Source organism: Ammodytes marinus (genome assembly GCF_949987685.1).
Source record: "Ammodytes marinus genome assembly, chromosome: 24".
In the NCBI taxonomy this organism is placed as follows: Eukaryota; Metazoa; Chordata; class Actinopteri; order Uranoscopiformes; family Ammodytidae; genus Ammodytes; species Ammodytes marinus.
The window spans coordinates 10,101,989-10,120,347 of record NC_137228.1 but is presented as its reverse complement, the minus strand read 5'-3'; the positions used below and the strand labels follow the sequence as shown (position 1 = coordinate 10,120,347).

The window sequence follows — 18,359 nt, the reverse complement described above, 5'->3', positions numbered from 1 at the left end:
AAATATTTTTACACTTGAAGGATCTATTGCTGTCATAGGCCTAACAGAGCTGCTGCCCCCACCCCTGAATTTTTTTTTTGGTATTGCCCTTAGTTTTAACCCCACCATTTATATTAAGCATACAGATATGAGAGTCGAAACTATTACTTTCAGAAATGGCTCTAACTACTATCTAGATAATGTATAAAATTAGTGCAATACTTTTCAGAATAAAAAGGTGGGAACACAAACACAAGACATTTCCTTTACAGGTATAACCAGCAATTATTTCATACATTTATTTATTTATTGAGAATCTTTTCTTCAATATTGACTCAAAAATGTTTACAGAAACTGTACCGAGCAGACGCATAGCAATGGAATAAAAGGCCGTGTCCATTGAAAGCTGAACAGAATTCCATAAAAAGTATGCAAATATCAATGCAATACACATAACGTATGCTTATTTTTCTCTCATACAAATTACAGATTACAAAAACATAAATGAGATATTTTCATATGCCCTGAAGCAGCGCTGAAAATACAGAATTAATACAATGACATTTTCAGCACGCCTGTATAGCGCTAGGCCCCCCTCCAACAATGCTAATGCTTGCTGATGTAAAGAAACACGACACATGCACACACACTCAGTTTCTCTCTCTCACACACAGACACACACACACAATCATTCTTTGAACATCAAGGGATGAGACAAGAAGCAGAAATAATATCCAGCGTGCTTCAGTAACAGTTTGGTTGCTTTTTTTTTTGTAGTGTTGAGTTCAGAGAGCAGAATCTGGGCTTTTTCTTCTAGTGCCTCTGGTCTTTCAGTCACACACAGACAGCATAAACACACAGTCCACAGTGAGGTCAGGTGATAGTGGTACAGTGATTGCGCCAGCCACTGTAACAGATCCCTCCATAGATTTGATTCTGGTGATTGTAGTGTTGAAGACCCCAGCGTATGGAGTCATTCCTGGTGTAATTGTGCAAGTGGAGGAGCTCCGTTAAAACCCACTTTGTTCCAGTCAGCTGGGATTGATTGTTAGTGTTTGTGGCCCCCTCCTTAAAATAGTCCAGAGAAGAAGGAAAGAGTGGAGGATTGTCTTCCATTTTCTCCTCGAGTCAGGGCCTCGATAGTGTATGGTGGATTGTTTAAAAAACACGATTGTGACAATTCATAAGTGCAACAGAGATTACCATAGCAACATAAAGACGGGATAAAAACAAATGATGGAAGCGTTAAAAACATCGAAAGCATCTAAAAGCTACATCCTATTGCACAGTTAAAAATGATGATACAAAATATGGATACATAGTCAAAGAAAGACGAAAGATTGGTATTGCATACAAATCAAGGAAATTATAAAAAGACAAGTTTGTTCCGTCTTTTAAGACCGCCAATTCATTTACAGCGCCTACTCTCGAACGTCGCTTGATGAAGTGACAGTGCGAGAAAAAGAGAACGCTCAGTGTTGATTGTTTTCCATCGCTTTAAAAAAAAACATTTTTTAAGTTTAATGACCACTTATTCGCAGTGGTCGCAACAGACAGGACTTCTAAACACTGATTTTAATCGTTTCAAAGTGCAACATAGGGAAAAGAAATCTGTTTGAAAACATTGCTATGCTCATGAGGACAAAACGTGAAACCGAAGTGGCAAAGGGAGAATAAGAACACGTGGAGACAAGAAGCGGATGAGAATGCTGCATAGCTGGATTCCATTTAAAGCAATGCCATCATCAGAAAGACACACAGGAGCGAGACAGACCTAATTACTGTACATGATCAGACTCAACTGTTTGTTCACAGGACACTCCATAGCTTCCTCTTGCTGATTCAGGGCTAAGAGCTCAACAGACAGAAAACCAAAATGCTCTCTGGGTATTTTTTTTTGTCAGTCTTGTCAGAGGCTCTAGAGTTCAAACGTGTGTGTCGCCGGGCTCGCTGGCCAAGCTGCCCCCCTGCAGGTAGATGGCTGAACTGGACTTGGGCCGGTTCTGACTATGGCCTTGGCTGCGTGACGATCCGTTGTTGTTGACCTCGGGTCCCCTGCTGTCTGTGATGACCCATGTGGTGGGTCTCCACTTCTTCAGGGAGTAAGGCGTCTTGACGCGCTTCTTGATCTTTTCTCCCGTCCCCAAGGCTCCGTCAGGCTGCACCAAGCCATCGCCTGGAAAAACAGCAAGGAACAAGGATCAGTATCCTGTGGCAAGATTTTATATCGCTGTATATGACACACATTGAATACTTTCTATACTAAGCCATGCAAGACTGTTTCCTTGAAAAGGTCACATTAGCATTACTTCAAAGTTAAAATTCTGTATTACACTTCCGTAAACTTGGGGGACTCACTTAAAAGATACATAAAAAACGAATGGTCAAAACTGAAGCAACAGAGGCTGAGATGGCCTGACATAGTCCTTAGTGAAGCTGGATCATTCATTTCCCATAATGCAATGCATTATGTAAATGCACATTTCTTTCCAACTCCATAGCCCCCAGTTTGTCACACACTTTCTGATATAAATGTGTAGTCAGTACAGCGTCACATCACCATGTTTTTCACTTCCCTTTTAAGGCTACATTGAACATCATAGTAGATCTTTTCAACAATAATAATTGTAATAGAGTACTGAATGATTGGCCATTACCTACTCTTATGTGAGGTGTTTGTGTATAAAATCACCTAGTGAGGACAGGTCGTGTGTTGTGAAAGACAGGTCCAGGGAGTTGGGTCTCTCTGGCCTGCGGGCTCTGGGCTGCCTGAGCAGGGCCTCTCCTCTCATGGTGACCGGAGTGTCGTGGAGGTTGCCTGTGGCGGGTCCCGTCCCTGAGCTTTCTCCAGTGGGCCCTGTGGTTTCCCTGCTCCCTCCCTCTGTGCTCCCTCCCTCCTCTCCTCCATCGCTCTCTCCCCCGCTCTCTCCGTCCCCCCGGCCGTGGCCCGTGTTGCTGTTGTTGTTGTTGGTGTTGGGTCTGGCCGAGCGCAGGGCGGCGCTGGACGATGTAGCTCTGGGGTCGGGCTGCTCTCGCTCACGGCTCAGCAGAGGCTCGTGTTCATCAGGGCTGGCTGTGATGACGCCCAGGCTGAGGCGGCCGTCAGACCCGTTCTGAGTCACATTGCTGGATACCCCAAAACCAGTGGCTCCGCCCGTAGCCAGGGACGAGATCCCATTGCTGGCATGACCGTTGACGGTGCCGTTGACGCTACCGTTGACGGGTGCGTCTCGTAGAGCGGGTGTGTTGTTTGTGCCCGGGACCCGATGAGCCTCCGCGGCCGTGTTGGTGCCCGTTACTGCACCAATGTTCATCTTTGTCCCCTCCACCTGCCGCAGGTTAGACTTCCCTGAGCGTCCAAACTTGAACCTGAGCGAAGTTGATGAGGACTCCTTCTTGGTGGGCTTGGTGCGTAGTGGCAGACTGGAAGGCCTCTTGGGCAGGTTCTGCTGCTTGGGCAGGGGGAAGATGGTCGATGGCATGGCATTGGCGGGGTCCGACGCGCCCGAGGCCTCGGTGGCCATCTTGATGAGCGGGTAGAGGAGGCTGGAGCTGCCGGGGCTCAGTGGATCCGGAGAGCAGAACTGCTTCTGCGAATGCTCCATCAGGTTCTCGTCGGAGCTCTCCTTCAGGTTCTTGTCCACCTCTTTGGGGTCCAGCTTGGTGGTCTCCAGGTCTTCCTGGGTCAGGTGGAGGCAGACAGGGACAGTGGTGATGCCCATGGGCCCCTCAGACTCTGACATAATAGTGGTGGTTGTGGTGGAGCCTGAGGGGCTGCCTCTCATGCCCATGCTGGTGCTGCTGCCCTCTGGGCTGGGCAGCCGGGCGTTGGCTTGCTGCTGGCGCTCCTGGTTGATTGAATTGCGGTTCCTCTCTCCGGTGCTGGCCCCTGCTCGTCCGCTCACTGAGCCAGTGGTGTCACCCTGCGTGTTCTTGGCAACGCCCTCGTGCTCTTCGATGTAGGTGGAGGGATGGTCTGCATACGGGCCAGACTTGGGAGTCATACGGTTTCTGGGGGAAATAGAAACTTTTAGAAAGAGAGCATCTGAAACAATTAGCACAATGATTGAAGTAGTCTTGTGCTTTGTGCTTACCTCTCATTATGCAGAGTGGTGGACATGGGGTTGAGTGTGGGGCTGACAGACTTGGAGCGGTCCCATATGAGGAGCAGTTCTGCCAGGCGTTCCTCAGCGCACTGTGCTGTGAGCCGGGCTTCTGCGTCCTGGTCCCAGCAGTCCTCCATTGTCTCTTTCAAAGAGCGCACCGCCTAGAGGAGACATGGTTTTAATATTTAACTAAATGGGATTAAACAATGTAAACACAGACCGCAATAGAACAAAAACGTGAATTTTGTCCGACAATTCTTACCGTAAAATCACATTCAGAACAATTATAGCAACCAATATCATGTGTGGGCATGTCATTATTTTAAATTAAAAAAATATGTGACCCCATCCTTCAAACATAAAGAGTTAAAGAAGCAACAAGCTCAAAAATCGCTTTATCTTGAAAAAATAAAAATAAATAAAAAAATATGTTTTTTTTATACGTATGACTAACTGAAGTGGTAGTCCATGTTTCACAATCCGCTGATGCTGTTTTTCTCTTGCTTAACACAGTATTAAAATGTAATTTATAGCTCTGTGCTCGCCGTCTCTCTTACTAACGTACCAAACTGTTCTCTTTCCAGGCTTCGGGGAATTTGGGCCGTTGCTTCTCCCTGGACACCAGGACCTGCATGTCCTCAAACGTCGGGTGGTTCCCGGCCTCCGCCTGAAAGGCCATCTGGTACTCTGGCACAGACTCGCCTAGAGGTAGGACAGGAAGAGAGGAAGGATTTGCCACAATAAAGGCCAACTCTCCTGTCTATTTCACAAGGGGCTAATTCTTGTGTTGTGCAATAATACTGCAAGCATTTGTTCAATTGGCAAAGATGCAGCTCTTCTGATACAAGCAACAAGCTTTGTCTGTCTGTCTGTCTGACCTGGGAAAAGGTCAGTGCATCTCATGAAGGTCTCCCAGTAGATCAGGCCCAGGGAGTACATGTCCACCTGCTTCAGAGCAGACTCACAGTCCCTCAGATTCACCGCCCCTTCAAGCACCTCCGGAGCCATGTAGCGGATGGTCCCCACCTGGAATAGACAAAGGTTAGTGTCAGGGATTTAGAAAGGTGATGAAAGATGAGGGGAGACAGGGGGAAAGCAAAGAGGAAAAACCAATAAGACAAGGTGAGAAATGGCGTGATTGTGCAGCATGTTCCAAGGTTACACAATGCAAGCTACATTCTCTTTCTTCATCTTTTCATGTCTGGTGAGGACTTCATAAAACATCTTTATATGGCTCTTTGTGGTAACACCCTGTACAGAACAATGTTCACACCAAAAAACATATATGTGACAAAAATAAATTACTGGTTTTACAACGGCAAATGTAAACGGACAGAGGAAGGAATCCTGTAGGACTTGATCAGAATATTACAAAAATCAACATAATGATTCTCTAACCGTGCTGAAAACCTCATAGTAAAAAACATACAAAGAGATCAAAGGGGAACATTTAACATGTTAAAGATATAGTCAATTGAATCCATATAAAATGAAGCTTATGATGTAAAAATGCTTGTTTTCAAAAAGATCTTGCCCAGTTTGTATAAAATGTGACACTTGAACTGACTGGGCTTGCAGTTAACAGCTTCAATTTTGGGCAAAAAAACAAAAAGGCAATTCTCTGCTCCATTAAACTGATTTCACTTTAATTCAATCTTAGCATTTGTATTCTGAGCGACATTACCCACAGGGGAAAAAAATCATCATCGTTTGTTGATTTTCTAATAAAGCAAGTATTGCCGGCTGCTGTTACACAGCACTCTCACATCCAGACTGCAGAGCTTGGACAAAAAGATGAGTGTGTGTGTGTGTGTTTGTGTCAGAAGCAATTTCACAGTGGAACTGTTTTGACACTGAAAACTTCTCGTAGGCTACGAGCAGCAGGGGCCACAGTGCAGTGTAGTGTGATCTGAGCAGTCTGTTTAAACTAAAGTTAGTTAAAGTCACGTCATTGCACAACATCCCGCAGCAGAAACAAAATAACAGAAGCTATAGAAGTGGGACTTTGATAGGATCTATTTTAATACTTGCAAAAGATGTGAAACTGCCCGTTTTTCTTGGATTTTCTGTTTGTTGTTCAGTAACACACAATCTTCTGATTAAATTCTATTGTGCTGAGGTTGATTCTGAAAGCTCTGACATCAGTCTTGAACACTCACCTCACTTATGGCAGCGTTTTCCTCCTCCCCGTGCCGCGCCTGCCTGTTCCCTGTCAGCTTCATGGACAGGCCGAAATCGATGATGACACACATACCGTCGGTTTTGACCAGAACGTTGCGGCTGTTCAGGTCTCTGTGGGATACGGCGGGCTTGTACAAGTCTGGATGGAGGAAAGAAAGAAGAGGATCAGGAGAAGACAAAATAACCAATAAGTTTGATTTATTTACTTTTGATTTAAAATGTAAACCTGCACAGCATTCCCCACATTCTCTGCTTCCCAGATACAACATCCATCCAGCAGTTCTGGTGGTCCTTAAATGAATGATAACAGCCCAGAAAATCCTTTCATCCAGCTCTCTGTTCCCCCTCATTACTCATTGTTCACCAAAGCAAGCTGGACTGTCAACAGACAGCTAAACCCACTAGTCTAATCTACAACAATGGGATTAAGACCATATCAGAGGAGCCTCTTCCTGCAGTACCGCACAGTCCAGCAGAGGGAGTAGGGAGGCAGTGGACCAGCTAGTAAAGTTGTGGCGGCCACCACAGTTATCTGTTGCCCTGCTATTGATGTGCAGTAAGAGTGGGGGAGGGAGGACATGACTGTATCAAAGAGAGAGACTCTGCTATTGGCAGCTCCTCCTCTCACTTCTCCACTCTGCCGCTCACTTTAAGCTGACGGAAGGGACATCGCTTTTGTTTGTCACAGCCTTGCATAAACAAAATTGCTTCTATTCCCTTAGAGGCTACTGCAAGAGCACTTTCTTTGATGTGAATCTTTAGTGATGAAGAGGAAAAAAAAGTGCGACCAAGAATTGCTTCAGTTGTCACTTGTGCCTCCTCGGACTGACTTTATTTGAGCCACGGGGATAGTCACATTTCATCTGAATCCATATTCCCCCCTTTACTTTGTCCCTCTCGCCATTTTTCCTTCTCTATGAGGCTAGCCGGAGGCCGCTCTATAAATACACTTAGCCGGGCGTGGACGCAGTGTGTGTGTGTGTGTGTTTGTCACAGTGCAGGGATGCAGAGCGCTCCAAGCCAAACAGACCTACGTGTAGCTGCAGTGTGCAAGTCGTAGGACGGCTCTAGCGCCAAGGCGTATGAGTGAGACGGGATAGAGAGAGAAATAGACACAAACGTTATCTGAAGCTAAACTAACTAACTAGGCTTCACACACACAAAAAAGCTTTCCAATTTTCCAACACAACTCCTGGTATGTGTTTTTGTTTGGGTAACAGATGGAAGCAACCGCAGCATTGGAAGCTGGGCTTCGGTGAACTGTGAGCAGTTATGTAATTAACTGTTTATGTGTGTGTGTGTGTGTGTGCGCCCTCCATCTCACCTCCTTTGAAGAGCTCTGTGTGCAGGTATGCCAGGCCGCGGGTGACGGAGTGAGCGAGTCGGCAGCTGCTGACCCAGTCGTTGGTCTGGATGCTGAGGTAGCGGTTCAGAGAGCCCTGGGGGAGGAGGGTAGAAAACAGACCAAGAAGAAAGATTGGACGGAGAAACATGGGGTAAAGGTGGAGAGAGAACACAGAGAAAATCAATCATCCCTTTCCACATCTGACATTTTGAGAAGAGACACAGATAAGCTGGGAAAACAATTGCTGACTGGTTGTCTGTCACTTCAAACACAGGTCAACAAACAGCGAGTGATGTATGTGTTCAGCCATTCTTGTGGCGACCGGTGGGCCTGTGGATCCCAGTTGAATGATGGATAAGTTAAAGGAGAATTTAAGCAATATATTTTTGTTAACATACGCGTTGCATCGCTCTATATTCCTACAGCGGATATTACACAGCGTGCACAGTTAATAACAGGTCTCTCAGTCACTCCGCTCTGTAGTAAGCGGTGGAGAAACCTTTTCTTATATCCCAAAACCCTTTATCCAATCAGGAGAGAGAACTCAACAAAGAGGCTGGTCTCTCTTAGCGTTCAAGGGGCTGAACATTTAACCGGCTATAATGTTGGAGCATGTCAAAATCATTCCCAATGTTTGTTTTTAGGGTTTTTATTATGTTTTTTTTAAACTTGCGGATCTGTGATGCAAGATAACGCACTGCTGGAAGACAGCTGCACGTTGATGTGGTGAAGTAGGGGCGAGGGAGGGGACTACTAACTGTAGTCACTGACAGAAAGTTAGCTTAAATGATTGAAAAAGCTTACGGCTGCTTTTTTCAAATGTATGAATTAAATAAACATTAGCTCACAGGGTGCCAGGAGAGGGCATGTGCAGGTAGTAGGCAACACTAGCTCATATCAAGTCAAACCTGACAGTCAGTGAATAAGCCAGCCGACTTGTGTAGAGGCAGAAAGGGGAAAAAAAACTGTCCAGACACTCTCCGTGGCAAAAAAGGAGCTGTAACTTTATTTTTCTCCAAGAGGCTACGCTATGAAAGTAAATGAGGAGGATTGTCAAAGCCGCCTTATACATGAGCCCGTTCTCCAAAGTGACAGGTGTGGAGATTACAATGATTCTTCACGGCAGAGAAAAACCTGGCTCACCTGCTTCCGACGGCTCGGAGGCATATTTGGCCAGGTGACTGATAGCTCCATAAAGTGACCCTCTCTGCGGGAAAATGAGCCAGCCTGTCAGCCAAAACTCAAGCCATTCCCCAAAGTGAACAGTGATTGATAAGGCCAGATGTCTACGGTCCTAGATTCTTTTTCATTGGAAGCCGTTACTGTGCAGTGGGTGAATAGCTATCGTCTAGCCGTCACTTGTTGAATAATTTATTGTGCATGAGCATTTGTAGCCCTGGGCAGAGCTGATGTTTCTGTTGATGCAGCAATGTATTGAGAACTAACATTGCATGATAGCCTGGTCCTACCAGACAATCGTACTTCATTTCATTTGTACAAAAGGTCTGGAATCGTTCAATTGACAAACGTAAACTCACTTGAAGGCGGGTGTCTGTTGAAGTTTAAAACTATTGGATCTGCCCAGTGCCACTCTGGATCTGCCAACCAATTGCATAACGTTTGATTGTGACGCATATTTCATGCGCTGGCTTCCGCAACTGAAACTGGCGCACTTCATTGTTCTCAGCCACTCCCTCTGTTCGCTGATTGGACCGGTAAAAAATCTACAGGAGAAAACCCGCGAATATACCACAGACCCAGACGGACTACTGAAGGGAAATTAAAATTTAGCGGAAGTAGGTAGGCGGGCGGTGCCAGGCTAATTGCCTGCCACACTGTGTTGCATTTCGCATATGTCCATTTTCTGATTCTCAGAGCAACTAAATAAAACTGACTTACAGAACATCTAATCACCACCCAATAAAGGGCCTTGCAGTGTCCTTGAGTTTGGAGTCAAGCAATGTGCAATTCAGGTTTCAGAGTTTGGTGCAAAGATAGTGTCTTCCTCTTTATGAGGAATATCATCAAATTGAAAAATGTTGTTGGATATTATTAGAATCTTAATCCTTATCCTTAACTTCCTTAATTATCTCAATCAGCCTTGATTATTTCAATTTGTGCATCCGCTATAAAACTACATTAGATCTGTTAATTTTTAAATAAATTATATGATCATTTACTTGAATGCATTACGTCTAGTGCTCAGTATATGGGCTGGCTGGAGGTCGGCTGTATTGTGATTATGAGGGCTAAAGGCTTGGACCACAAACATATTTAATTTAAAGATGGAGGCACATTTTCAAATCTGTATGTTAAACACACAAATACACACTCCCCGGCTCCCACTACTCACATGTGGGTAGTACTCCATGACCAGCAGGTACTCTGTGCGCCCCTCTGGACCCATGCGCTCGTCAGCAGCCACAAAGCGTGCAATGTTGTCGTGCTCCAGCAGCGGTAGCCGGTAGATGGAGCATTCATTGAGGAAGTTCTGGCGATTAGCTGCGGAGAACACCTTCACCGCCACGGGCCTCTCGTCTAGAGCGCCGCAGTAGACAGCGCCATACCTGCCACGCCCGATCAGCTGAAAGAGACAAAACGGTGGTGGGAGAGGGAAAAGAAAAATAGATTTTTAGACTTTGTTTCAACTATTAACCTTTCAGCAGACACATGAAACACAGTCTGCTGCTTTGAAAAAATCACAGGAATACTGAGATAGGAGAGGTACTATGAACGCAAACAAGTCCAGTCAGCCAGGCAGGCGGAGGGGAGATAGGATATAAACTAAATTACAGGCAAACAGCGGGGTTGAACAGTTAAAATGGCCCAAAGTCCAAATCATTAAATTAGTGTCTTGAATTAGCCAGACCACAGCATGCCATTAAGGGGCTGGCCATTCTGCTTTAAAAGTCATCAGCATGAGAGAAAGAAATGAATTGAGAAGTGCATTTATTACCATTTGGCTTCCACCTCGCCCCCGTCTGCTTACAAACTATTATCTCTGGCTATAAAATATACAGTGAAAGCAGTGGAGTCTGTTTTGTCTCCCTGGCTCGACTCGGCTCACCCCCCACTCTCTCTCTCTCTCTTTCTTTCAAAGAGTCTGATGCGAAAGACTGTGTGCCTGCATTCGATAAGGAGCAAGGACAGCGCTCTGAATTCACCTCCTGCCTGAAAAGATATCATTCCCTCTCCACACTGAATAGATGTCAAAAGAAAGAGGAGAGGAGGGGCATTGCTGCATCCGTGTAGTTGGATCATTACGTTCAGTTCTAGTCGCTCGCCGACAGCATTTTGTCTTGTCAAAAAGCACACCAGAAGCGCCATTTCTCACTATCTCACAACAAACACATCATACCCCTTGCCATTGCAAGTTCAGCCAATTTACTTGGAATCATGTATAGTTAATATTACTCTGGGCCATTTTTCTGAAAAAGCATTGTAGAGCGTTTTCTATCAGTTTTTCTCTGCCTTTCAATGCCCTCCAACCCCATAACCGACTTGCAGAGACTTGAAACCCACTTGAGACGCACAGGGTAGGTACAGCAGCCTAAGAGTTTGCATTTGATAAAAGTTGTTTGTGAAATGCACTGTATAATATGAACACACACATACAAACAAAAGTTTAAGAAAAGTTAAAACTGTCCATGAAAAGTTGCCTATGTACAACATCGTCTCCTCTGGCTGCATTATTTAAATCAGTTACTGCGTTCCTTTAAATCCCCTTTGCTTATTTTCTATTGTCGTTGCGGCTGTGTACCATCCAGACTCCATTGACTACCTATCACAATATGAGCTCTTCCCACATCCCATATCAGGTTGGCGGGATCTTGTGTCAGTGTGAGCAAATCCTATTTCTGTGCGCCGTGACCTGTCACTTAATGCGCCCCGCCGTCATCGGATGATAAAGGTCACTTTGAGACGACAAACGTAACCGTAAACCTTGATGTATTTTGGGCTGGATTTTTTTATTCATTTTTGCCTGTATGTCTTTGGTTTCTCCTTTCTCTTTTCAAAACGCTTGTTTCTCTCCCTCTTTCAGACACACAACACACACACACACCCTGCGTGTAGAGAGATGCTGAAGCCGGTGCATGTCTAAACCAATGACACAAGCTTTCGTCTTTTGGAGAGAACGTGGGGTATAAAAATGAGGTGAGCCATGCTGCCGTTGAGTCAGATTTGCTTCTTTTTGTTGTTGACATGACCAACACTATATGCAAGAGTGGAACTGTAGCAGCAAGTAATCTTACTAAATCTTGATTAGTCAAATTGCTAATAAAACAACGTACAATCACTGCTGTAATAGAACTCTATTGGCTCAGTTGGTTAGTGAGAGCAGTGTTACACAGCGTTTTGCTGGCACTCTACGTCGTTACACTAAATACCTTGGCCCTTTAGTAGGCCAGACAACAAATTGATTAAAGTGATGCGCCGATGACTGTGTAGCACAAAACCAAACACATTACAAGTTGGATGAAGTGTAGAGAAGCAGGGAAAGAGAGACCAATGTTAACACTGACCTCCAGCAGTTTAAGATTGTCAAGGTCCAGTGAGCTCTCGGAGCCAGCAGCCTCCATCATGTTCAGGTTGTGGAGGCCTTGTTTACCGTCTCCTGTTCCAATGAAAGGAAAAAACACACATACATACACACACACAGAGTTTAGAACATCGCAAAAACACACGCATTCACTAAAAAAAGATCCATTTATTGCTTTAATTGAAATTCCACCAAAAACACTGGCATTGAAAAATGAATGTTCCCCCACTCTACCTAGCAGTGTGGCGTCATGGTAACTCACCGTGCATCATGCGGTAAGCAAAGAAGGCTGCTACAGCGAGCACGGCCAGCACGGAGACTGTTGCCAGGGTGATAATTACTGTCTCTTCGTAGCCCATTGTGCGTGAGTCTACAAGCGGGGAGGACACACACACACACACACACACACACACACACACACACACACACACACACACACACACACACACACACACACACACACACACACACACACACACACACACACACACACACACACACACATCAAAAACAAAAGTACAAATCAAACTGTGACCTTTTATGTGGGAAGAGCAAATGGCTGTAACTAGGCACTGGCTTTTGATTTGTGAGCAGGAAGTCAGAGGCTGGCCACGCTATATATTTATATATATATATATATTTGTTACATAGATAACATTTGATTTTGAGACACGTGGGGTAAAGGTGCACAACAAGTCTTATAGGTATGGATATGCACTCATGCATACTGCACAATGTCTTTTGCTAAGTAACACTCAATGAAAAATAACTCCACAGATCACCTTCAGGCAAAAACTCTGCTTGTGTTTTGAATAATTAGGATCTAGATTCCATTTTCTTCTATTTTTCATCATCCAAATAGGTTATCTTTGGAGCTCAGTTAGATAATACAAAAAAATTGTTTTGACACCAAATTACTGCTGCTGTTTGGGTATAAACTCCGGCCAGGCAAAACAGTATGAAATGCATGTTTTTGCAAGTGATTGCAAGATTGTTTGTCCCCCCTTTTTGCGAAAAGCACTTCAGCTATTGAAATAAAACACAGGCTAATGTAACACACAATCATTTAAATGTCCTGGGTAAGGGAGTGTGTGCTGACATGCTGCAGACATGCCGTATGTAGAAAAAGGGGAAAAAACAAACAAACATCAATTAGGCCAAACAACCATGAAGAATGGTCAACAGACTGGAAAGCAGGGCAGAGAGAGAGGAACAGAGGACGTGTGGGAAGTGAATGGAGGGAGCGGTAGAATGAAAATATGTAAAAACGTTGAGAGAGCGAGTAGAAGCAGTAGTCAGCTGAGGTGGCTGCAGTTTTTTAGCTGTCAGGTATTTGTGATTAATGAAACTGCATCTGCTGTAAGTGCTACTATGGAGACAAACACTTGACATATTCCAACACTTGTGTTCTTATACACTACTACTCTGTACTCTGCTGCTGTAGTATGAAAGTCCAGAGCAGCTGCCCCGGATACACACAGACAACACACTCTCCTGCATCTGTTACATCAGTCAAACCACTGGTGCAGCCGCTAGACACCGGCTTTATTAATAATTGATGGCTTTGAGAGCCTAAGGGGGGGCAGCTTTGACTGACATACTAGCATGAGCATGCATGCAGGCTCACTCAAACAGACACACACACACACACTAGGACATGAGGGGGGTTGACAGTGCAGCTAGCCCCTTCAAAACGCCAAGGTCAGCAGGTTCACGGTCAACAAGGGGTTACACAGGAAGCCCTCTGACAAACAATACGAGAATCAAAAGAGCTGTTTTAAAAATATATGCTACAATGTACTTCTACTCTACTACAATTCAGAGGGGAATGTTGTACTTTTTACTGCTGCAAAGATTAAGATTTTATCCATGAAATATACATTTGAGATACGAAATGCATCCAGTGTGTTTGTAGGAAACACGCTGGATGCAAAGGCACATATTAATATAAGAATAATTATTATCAAGTTATATAATACATAAAATATAATTTTGCATCATGACTACCTTTTGCTTTGGGTATTTGAAGCATATATTGATGTGAATACTTGTGTACTTTTACTTGTAAATTAGAATTTTCTACATTGTAGTATTGCTCCTTTTACATAACACAAAAAAAAAGACTCTCTCCTTCCCCCGCAGGCTCAAAATGTCGTCATGCATGGTTCTTGGCTTAAGATCACACAGACAGCCAACCGACCGTCTGCAACCCTTTCCTACTTTTTAATAACACGGCGTGACATCTGCCCAGACATGTCAGGAATTAACAATCTAGAAAAAAAATAGAAAGGATTTAAAAAAGGTGTAATACCATCCAATCTTGAACCTTACTAATTAATCAAACGGCGCCCTAATGAACCAAATTATCCTACAACACCCCCGCCCCCCACTACTTTCTCCTGTCTGCGTCTCGTCACCCGTCTACTCGCTTGGAACAGTCACAGGCGCGCCTGCAGACAGACAGATAGAGCAGACGCCTTGTAATCCGTGGAATGTGGAGAGACGACATGGATGGCGGAGTGTTTGTGTTTATGTGTGGGCAGGAGAGATGATGATGAGGAGCCAACGTCACCCCTCCCCCCACCCCCTTCCTACTCCTACCACACACATCTCTTTCATTCACAGCACAGCCTCAACAGGAAGCAACTTTTAACAACACCTTAGTTAAGCCCCTATCTCACTGGGCTGCGACTGTTTGCGACAAGTTGGAGACACAAAATTGCGACAAAATATGCCAATTTGCGACAATTTTCACTTGCAGTCTCACTGAGTTGCTACTTACGACATGTTTGCGAATGTCCTTGCCGGGAGGTCGCATTTATGTCTCACGAACGTCTGGCGAATGTCGCACGAACGGAATGTCAGTCTCATTTTTGTCTCAAAGCTGTCGCAATTTAGTTTCATATGTCGCCAAACACTCGCCAAACCCTCGCAAAGTTGTCTCACACTTCTCGCACTTTCTGACTCGCGGAGACTAAATTGAGAAGGGTTTGCGACGCGTGCGACACACCTGCGACGACTCTGAGACTATTTTGAGACTGATTTGTCGCACACTTTTTTTTTAACATGTTCAAAATTCATGCGACAGGACTGTGCGGCTCTGCGACTCATGCGAGGAAATTGAGACCTACGCGAACGTTTGGAGACAGTTTAGAGACTTGTTTGCGAATGCAGTCTCCAACTTGTCGCAAGCAGTCGCAGCCCAGTGAGATAGGGGCTTAAGGAAGAGAAAACACGCAAAGCAGACGAGCATTGATGCAATTAAAATCCAAAGTCGACAGCTTTCAAAACACACAGTATAATAGAACTTGAACCACTGGCTCTAAAGCGAGGGCACTAAAATATGCTACAAGGCTTATCTGCCGGTGGATACGAAACCAATTCGTCATAAAGAACGGCAAACGAGGAAGCTCAGTTCTAAAGGCGTGTAGCTGAATGATGAAGTGGATGAGGAGGAGGAAGGAGGAGAGGGAGAAAGTAGCTCCAAGTAGGTGTCAGTACAACTAGCTCTGATGATATCAAACATCCTTTCATTCTTTTCCGTTAATAGCTTTGTGTTGCAGGACTGTGTGGGCCTTGCATGTTTTTCTCAAATAATTTTTCTTCTCTTCATCCCCTCCCACCACCGCCGCCTAATGTACCCAATTGTATAAGAGATGATTATAATCGTGGAAAGAATGTTTGAATTCTCTATGGTACAAGACTCACTGAAAGCTTAAAAAAAAATAAAAAAGAAGGATAATTCTACATTAAAAAAATCCAAAAGTGATTTCCCAATAAAAGAATTACAGCTACCATTATACAATTCTCTTTTGGGTTTATCCTGGCAAGTGAATTGACCTGATGCCACCATTTTTTAGAAGTAAAGTGATTTCCCTCACTGCCTTTATTCAGTCAGCACAAAATTCAATTGGGAAGACGTAATAAGTTTAAGCCTTGGCTGAGATCTGGCTTTGAATCTATCTGGCTGACCACCACTCACAGTAAAAGAAAGATGTACCATGTCTAGAGAGGGATCCCTTGTACATGAAAAGATGTGGCTTGTGTGTGTGTGCTTACAGATGGGTTGTGCAGTGGTGGGGCTGGGCAACGGGAAGTCCTCAGTAAAGTTGACGTTGCACATGTCACTGCCGCAGCAGCAGAAGTGGTACGTCCCATTCTGGATCTGAGGAGGGAGGTTGGTCACCACGCAGCGGTCGTCGCGGCAACCCTTGTGGTCGCCCAGGTGAGTCCAGCATCCTGACAGAAAAACACAAGCCACTGTGACTGTCTGTTTGAGCGTTTAGGCTTATCCTAGAATTGACACTTGTGGCATTAGTGGCTACAATTGAACAAATATTACATAGCCTTGGTGGGATACGCCAGAGGTAACATTTAGATGTGAGTGTGTGTGTGTCAGCGATTCTTAAGAATGCTTGTTGTCAAAATCACTTTGTATCTCCTTCCGCAATTGTACCTGTCTGTACTCTGTGTGCGCTGAAAAAAAGTCCAGTGTTAATAATACATAGTCTAGGCTCTGTACATGGGCATGTAAACAAAGGGGGCTCACTGCATATAGCAACATGTGTGTACAGTATTAACATTCGCATGCAGAGTTCCGACAAGTAGCGGATAATGAGGAGATAATCAATGATTTTGACAAAAAGGGAACAAGCGTTCTCCAGAATCGCTGACTCCACCGTTTTTTTTCCCAGAATTGGCACTTGTGGCAACAGTGGCTACCATCTAAATTATGTTATAGCTTTGCTTCAAAGGTGGGATATATCACACAGGTAACATTTAACAGTCTATAGAGCAGATATGTGACAGTATTTATATTATTCCTACAAATAAACCTGTGAACACGTCTCTCAGTTTGTACCTTGTTTGACTAGTCGCACTTCTCCTGGCAGACTTTTCTCCCACAGGCCAAAACAGTGGCTGCCCTTGGCACAGCGGATGGTGGTGTTCTCTGGGGAGACCCGGCCTTCACCCCCCGCCACTCGCTCCACCTCCCACTGCTGCTGCTGGTCCGTGAAGGCACACTCCCTCTCCTCGCCCTGCGCCGCTACAGAGAGACAGGGGAGAGTCACATCACCTTTCAAGCAACATGAAACTAAAACAGACAAAGCAGGCCAAACAGTTGAACGACAAGAGGTGAGCACATGCAACTTTTGAGATGGAGGCGGTTTGTGAGTTTTGTCTCTAATGAGCGAGTGTGGTGATGATAGAGGACGAGAGACTGCTTCATTCATTTATGCCATTTCATCGCATCTCTCTCTATCAATCATTGTCTCGTTTCACCAACACAAGAGCACTTAACATGCCCATTTTAGATGTACATTTTTAGCCTAGAGTAGATGAAAGCCACTCCAGTCAATACTTTTCTGATAAAGCACATTTCCATATACAGACCCTTCTCGTCTGCCAGACAAGCTACAGAGACATATTGACACCGCTACTGTGTCCGTCTATAAAGGAAGAATACACTGATGGAAAATAAGTGTCCGCCGTCAAAAGCTGTTGCCTCTCACAAGCCCCAAAGATCAATAGAAATACCAAAATAAACTCCAGCCTGAAGGACATAACACAAACACATGCAGAGGCGTGGAGGAAGTGTGGACATTGGGGCTTGAAAGCTCATTAAAACCTATAACAAAATGTGGAGACAAATGTGAGGCCAGAAAAGTTAACTGTGCTTCCAACAAGCTTCCAACTTCTGCTTAATAAATGTATCTGATTTGCAGCCTACGTAATCAGTTGCTTTTCAGACAATATGGACAAACTTTGGACAGTGTTAAAACACCGCATTCAGGTAAAGGATAGCCAGAATGTGTGCAGCTAAGAGAGAGGGAGAGATGCAAGATGAGAAATGTAGAGTCGATGTCAGAATGTGTGTTTTTTCGTAAATGGCCTGCATTGTGGATCATTTTCGGATAAGGAAATCTTGATGTGCTGGTTTGTTTGCCTTACTCCCTGCTCCTCCCTTTCCTCCATCTGGGTGTCTAGGGGGGTGAGGTGGTGGTGGCGGGGGAGTGTGTTATGGAGGGTCCGTGGGAGGGCGACTGTGCCCTGCCCAAGGTCAAGCTAGCCTGTGTGGGCAGAGGGTGATGCGATGGAGTAGTAGCTCTGCCGGGCACGGCGCCAGCCCATCCGCAGATAAAGCTATCAAACCCTGGCCTACTGTGGGCCTCGTCTGCAAACTCAACCAGTGGGCCCTTCACTGCCT

General features: G+C 44.8%; 1 protein-coding gene across 2 annotated transcripts in view; it reads right to left on the bottom strand.

Annotated features, from left to right (window-relative positions):
- Positions 1-293: 293 nt before the first annotated feature.
- Positions 294-18,359, bottom strand: part of LOC307269683 (bone morphogenetic protein receptor type-2-like) — a 28,500-nt gene continuing 10,434 nt past the window's right edge. Inside the window, exons 2-13 of one of the 2 annotated variants that reach the window (XM_080052687.1) lie at positions 17,013-17,198; positions 16,211-16,390; positions 12,414-12,521; positions 12,135-12,226; positions 9,965-10,195; positions 7,591-7,705; positions 6,245-6,405; positions 4,964-5,111; positions 4,651-4,787; positions 4,074-4,246; positions 2,672-3,990; positions 294-2,155 (exon numbers count right to left, since the gene is read on the bottom strand). In XM_080052687.1, coding sequence (XP_079908813.1) covers positions 1,905-2,155; positions 2,672-3,990; positions 4,074-4,246; positions 4,651-4,787; positions 4,964-5,111; positions 6,245-6,405; positions 7,591-7,705; positions 9,965-10,195; positions 12,135-12,226; positions 12,414-12,521; positions 16,211-16,390; positions 17,013-17,198 — 3,101 coding nt within the window. In that variant the 3' untranslated portion in view covers positions 294-1,904. Of the gene's footprint in view, positions 2,156-2,636; positions 3,991-4,073; positions 4,247-4,650; positions 4,788-4,963; positions 5,112-6,244; positions 6,406-7,590; positions 7,706-9,964; positions 10,196-12,134; positions 12,227-12,413; positions 12,522-16,210; positions 16,391-17,012; positions 17,199-18,359 lie in introns of both variants that reach the window. The other variant, XM_080052688.1, reaches the window with a different exon arrangement.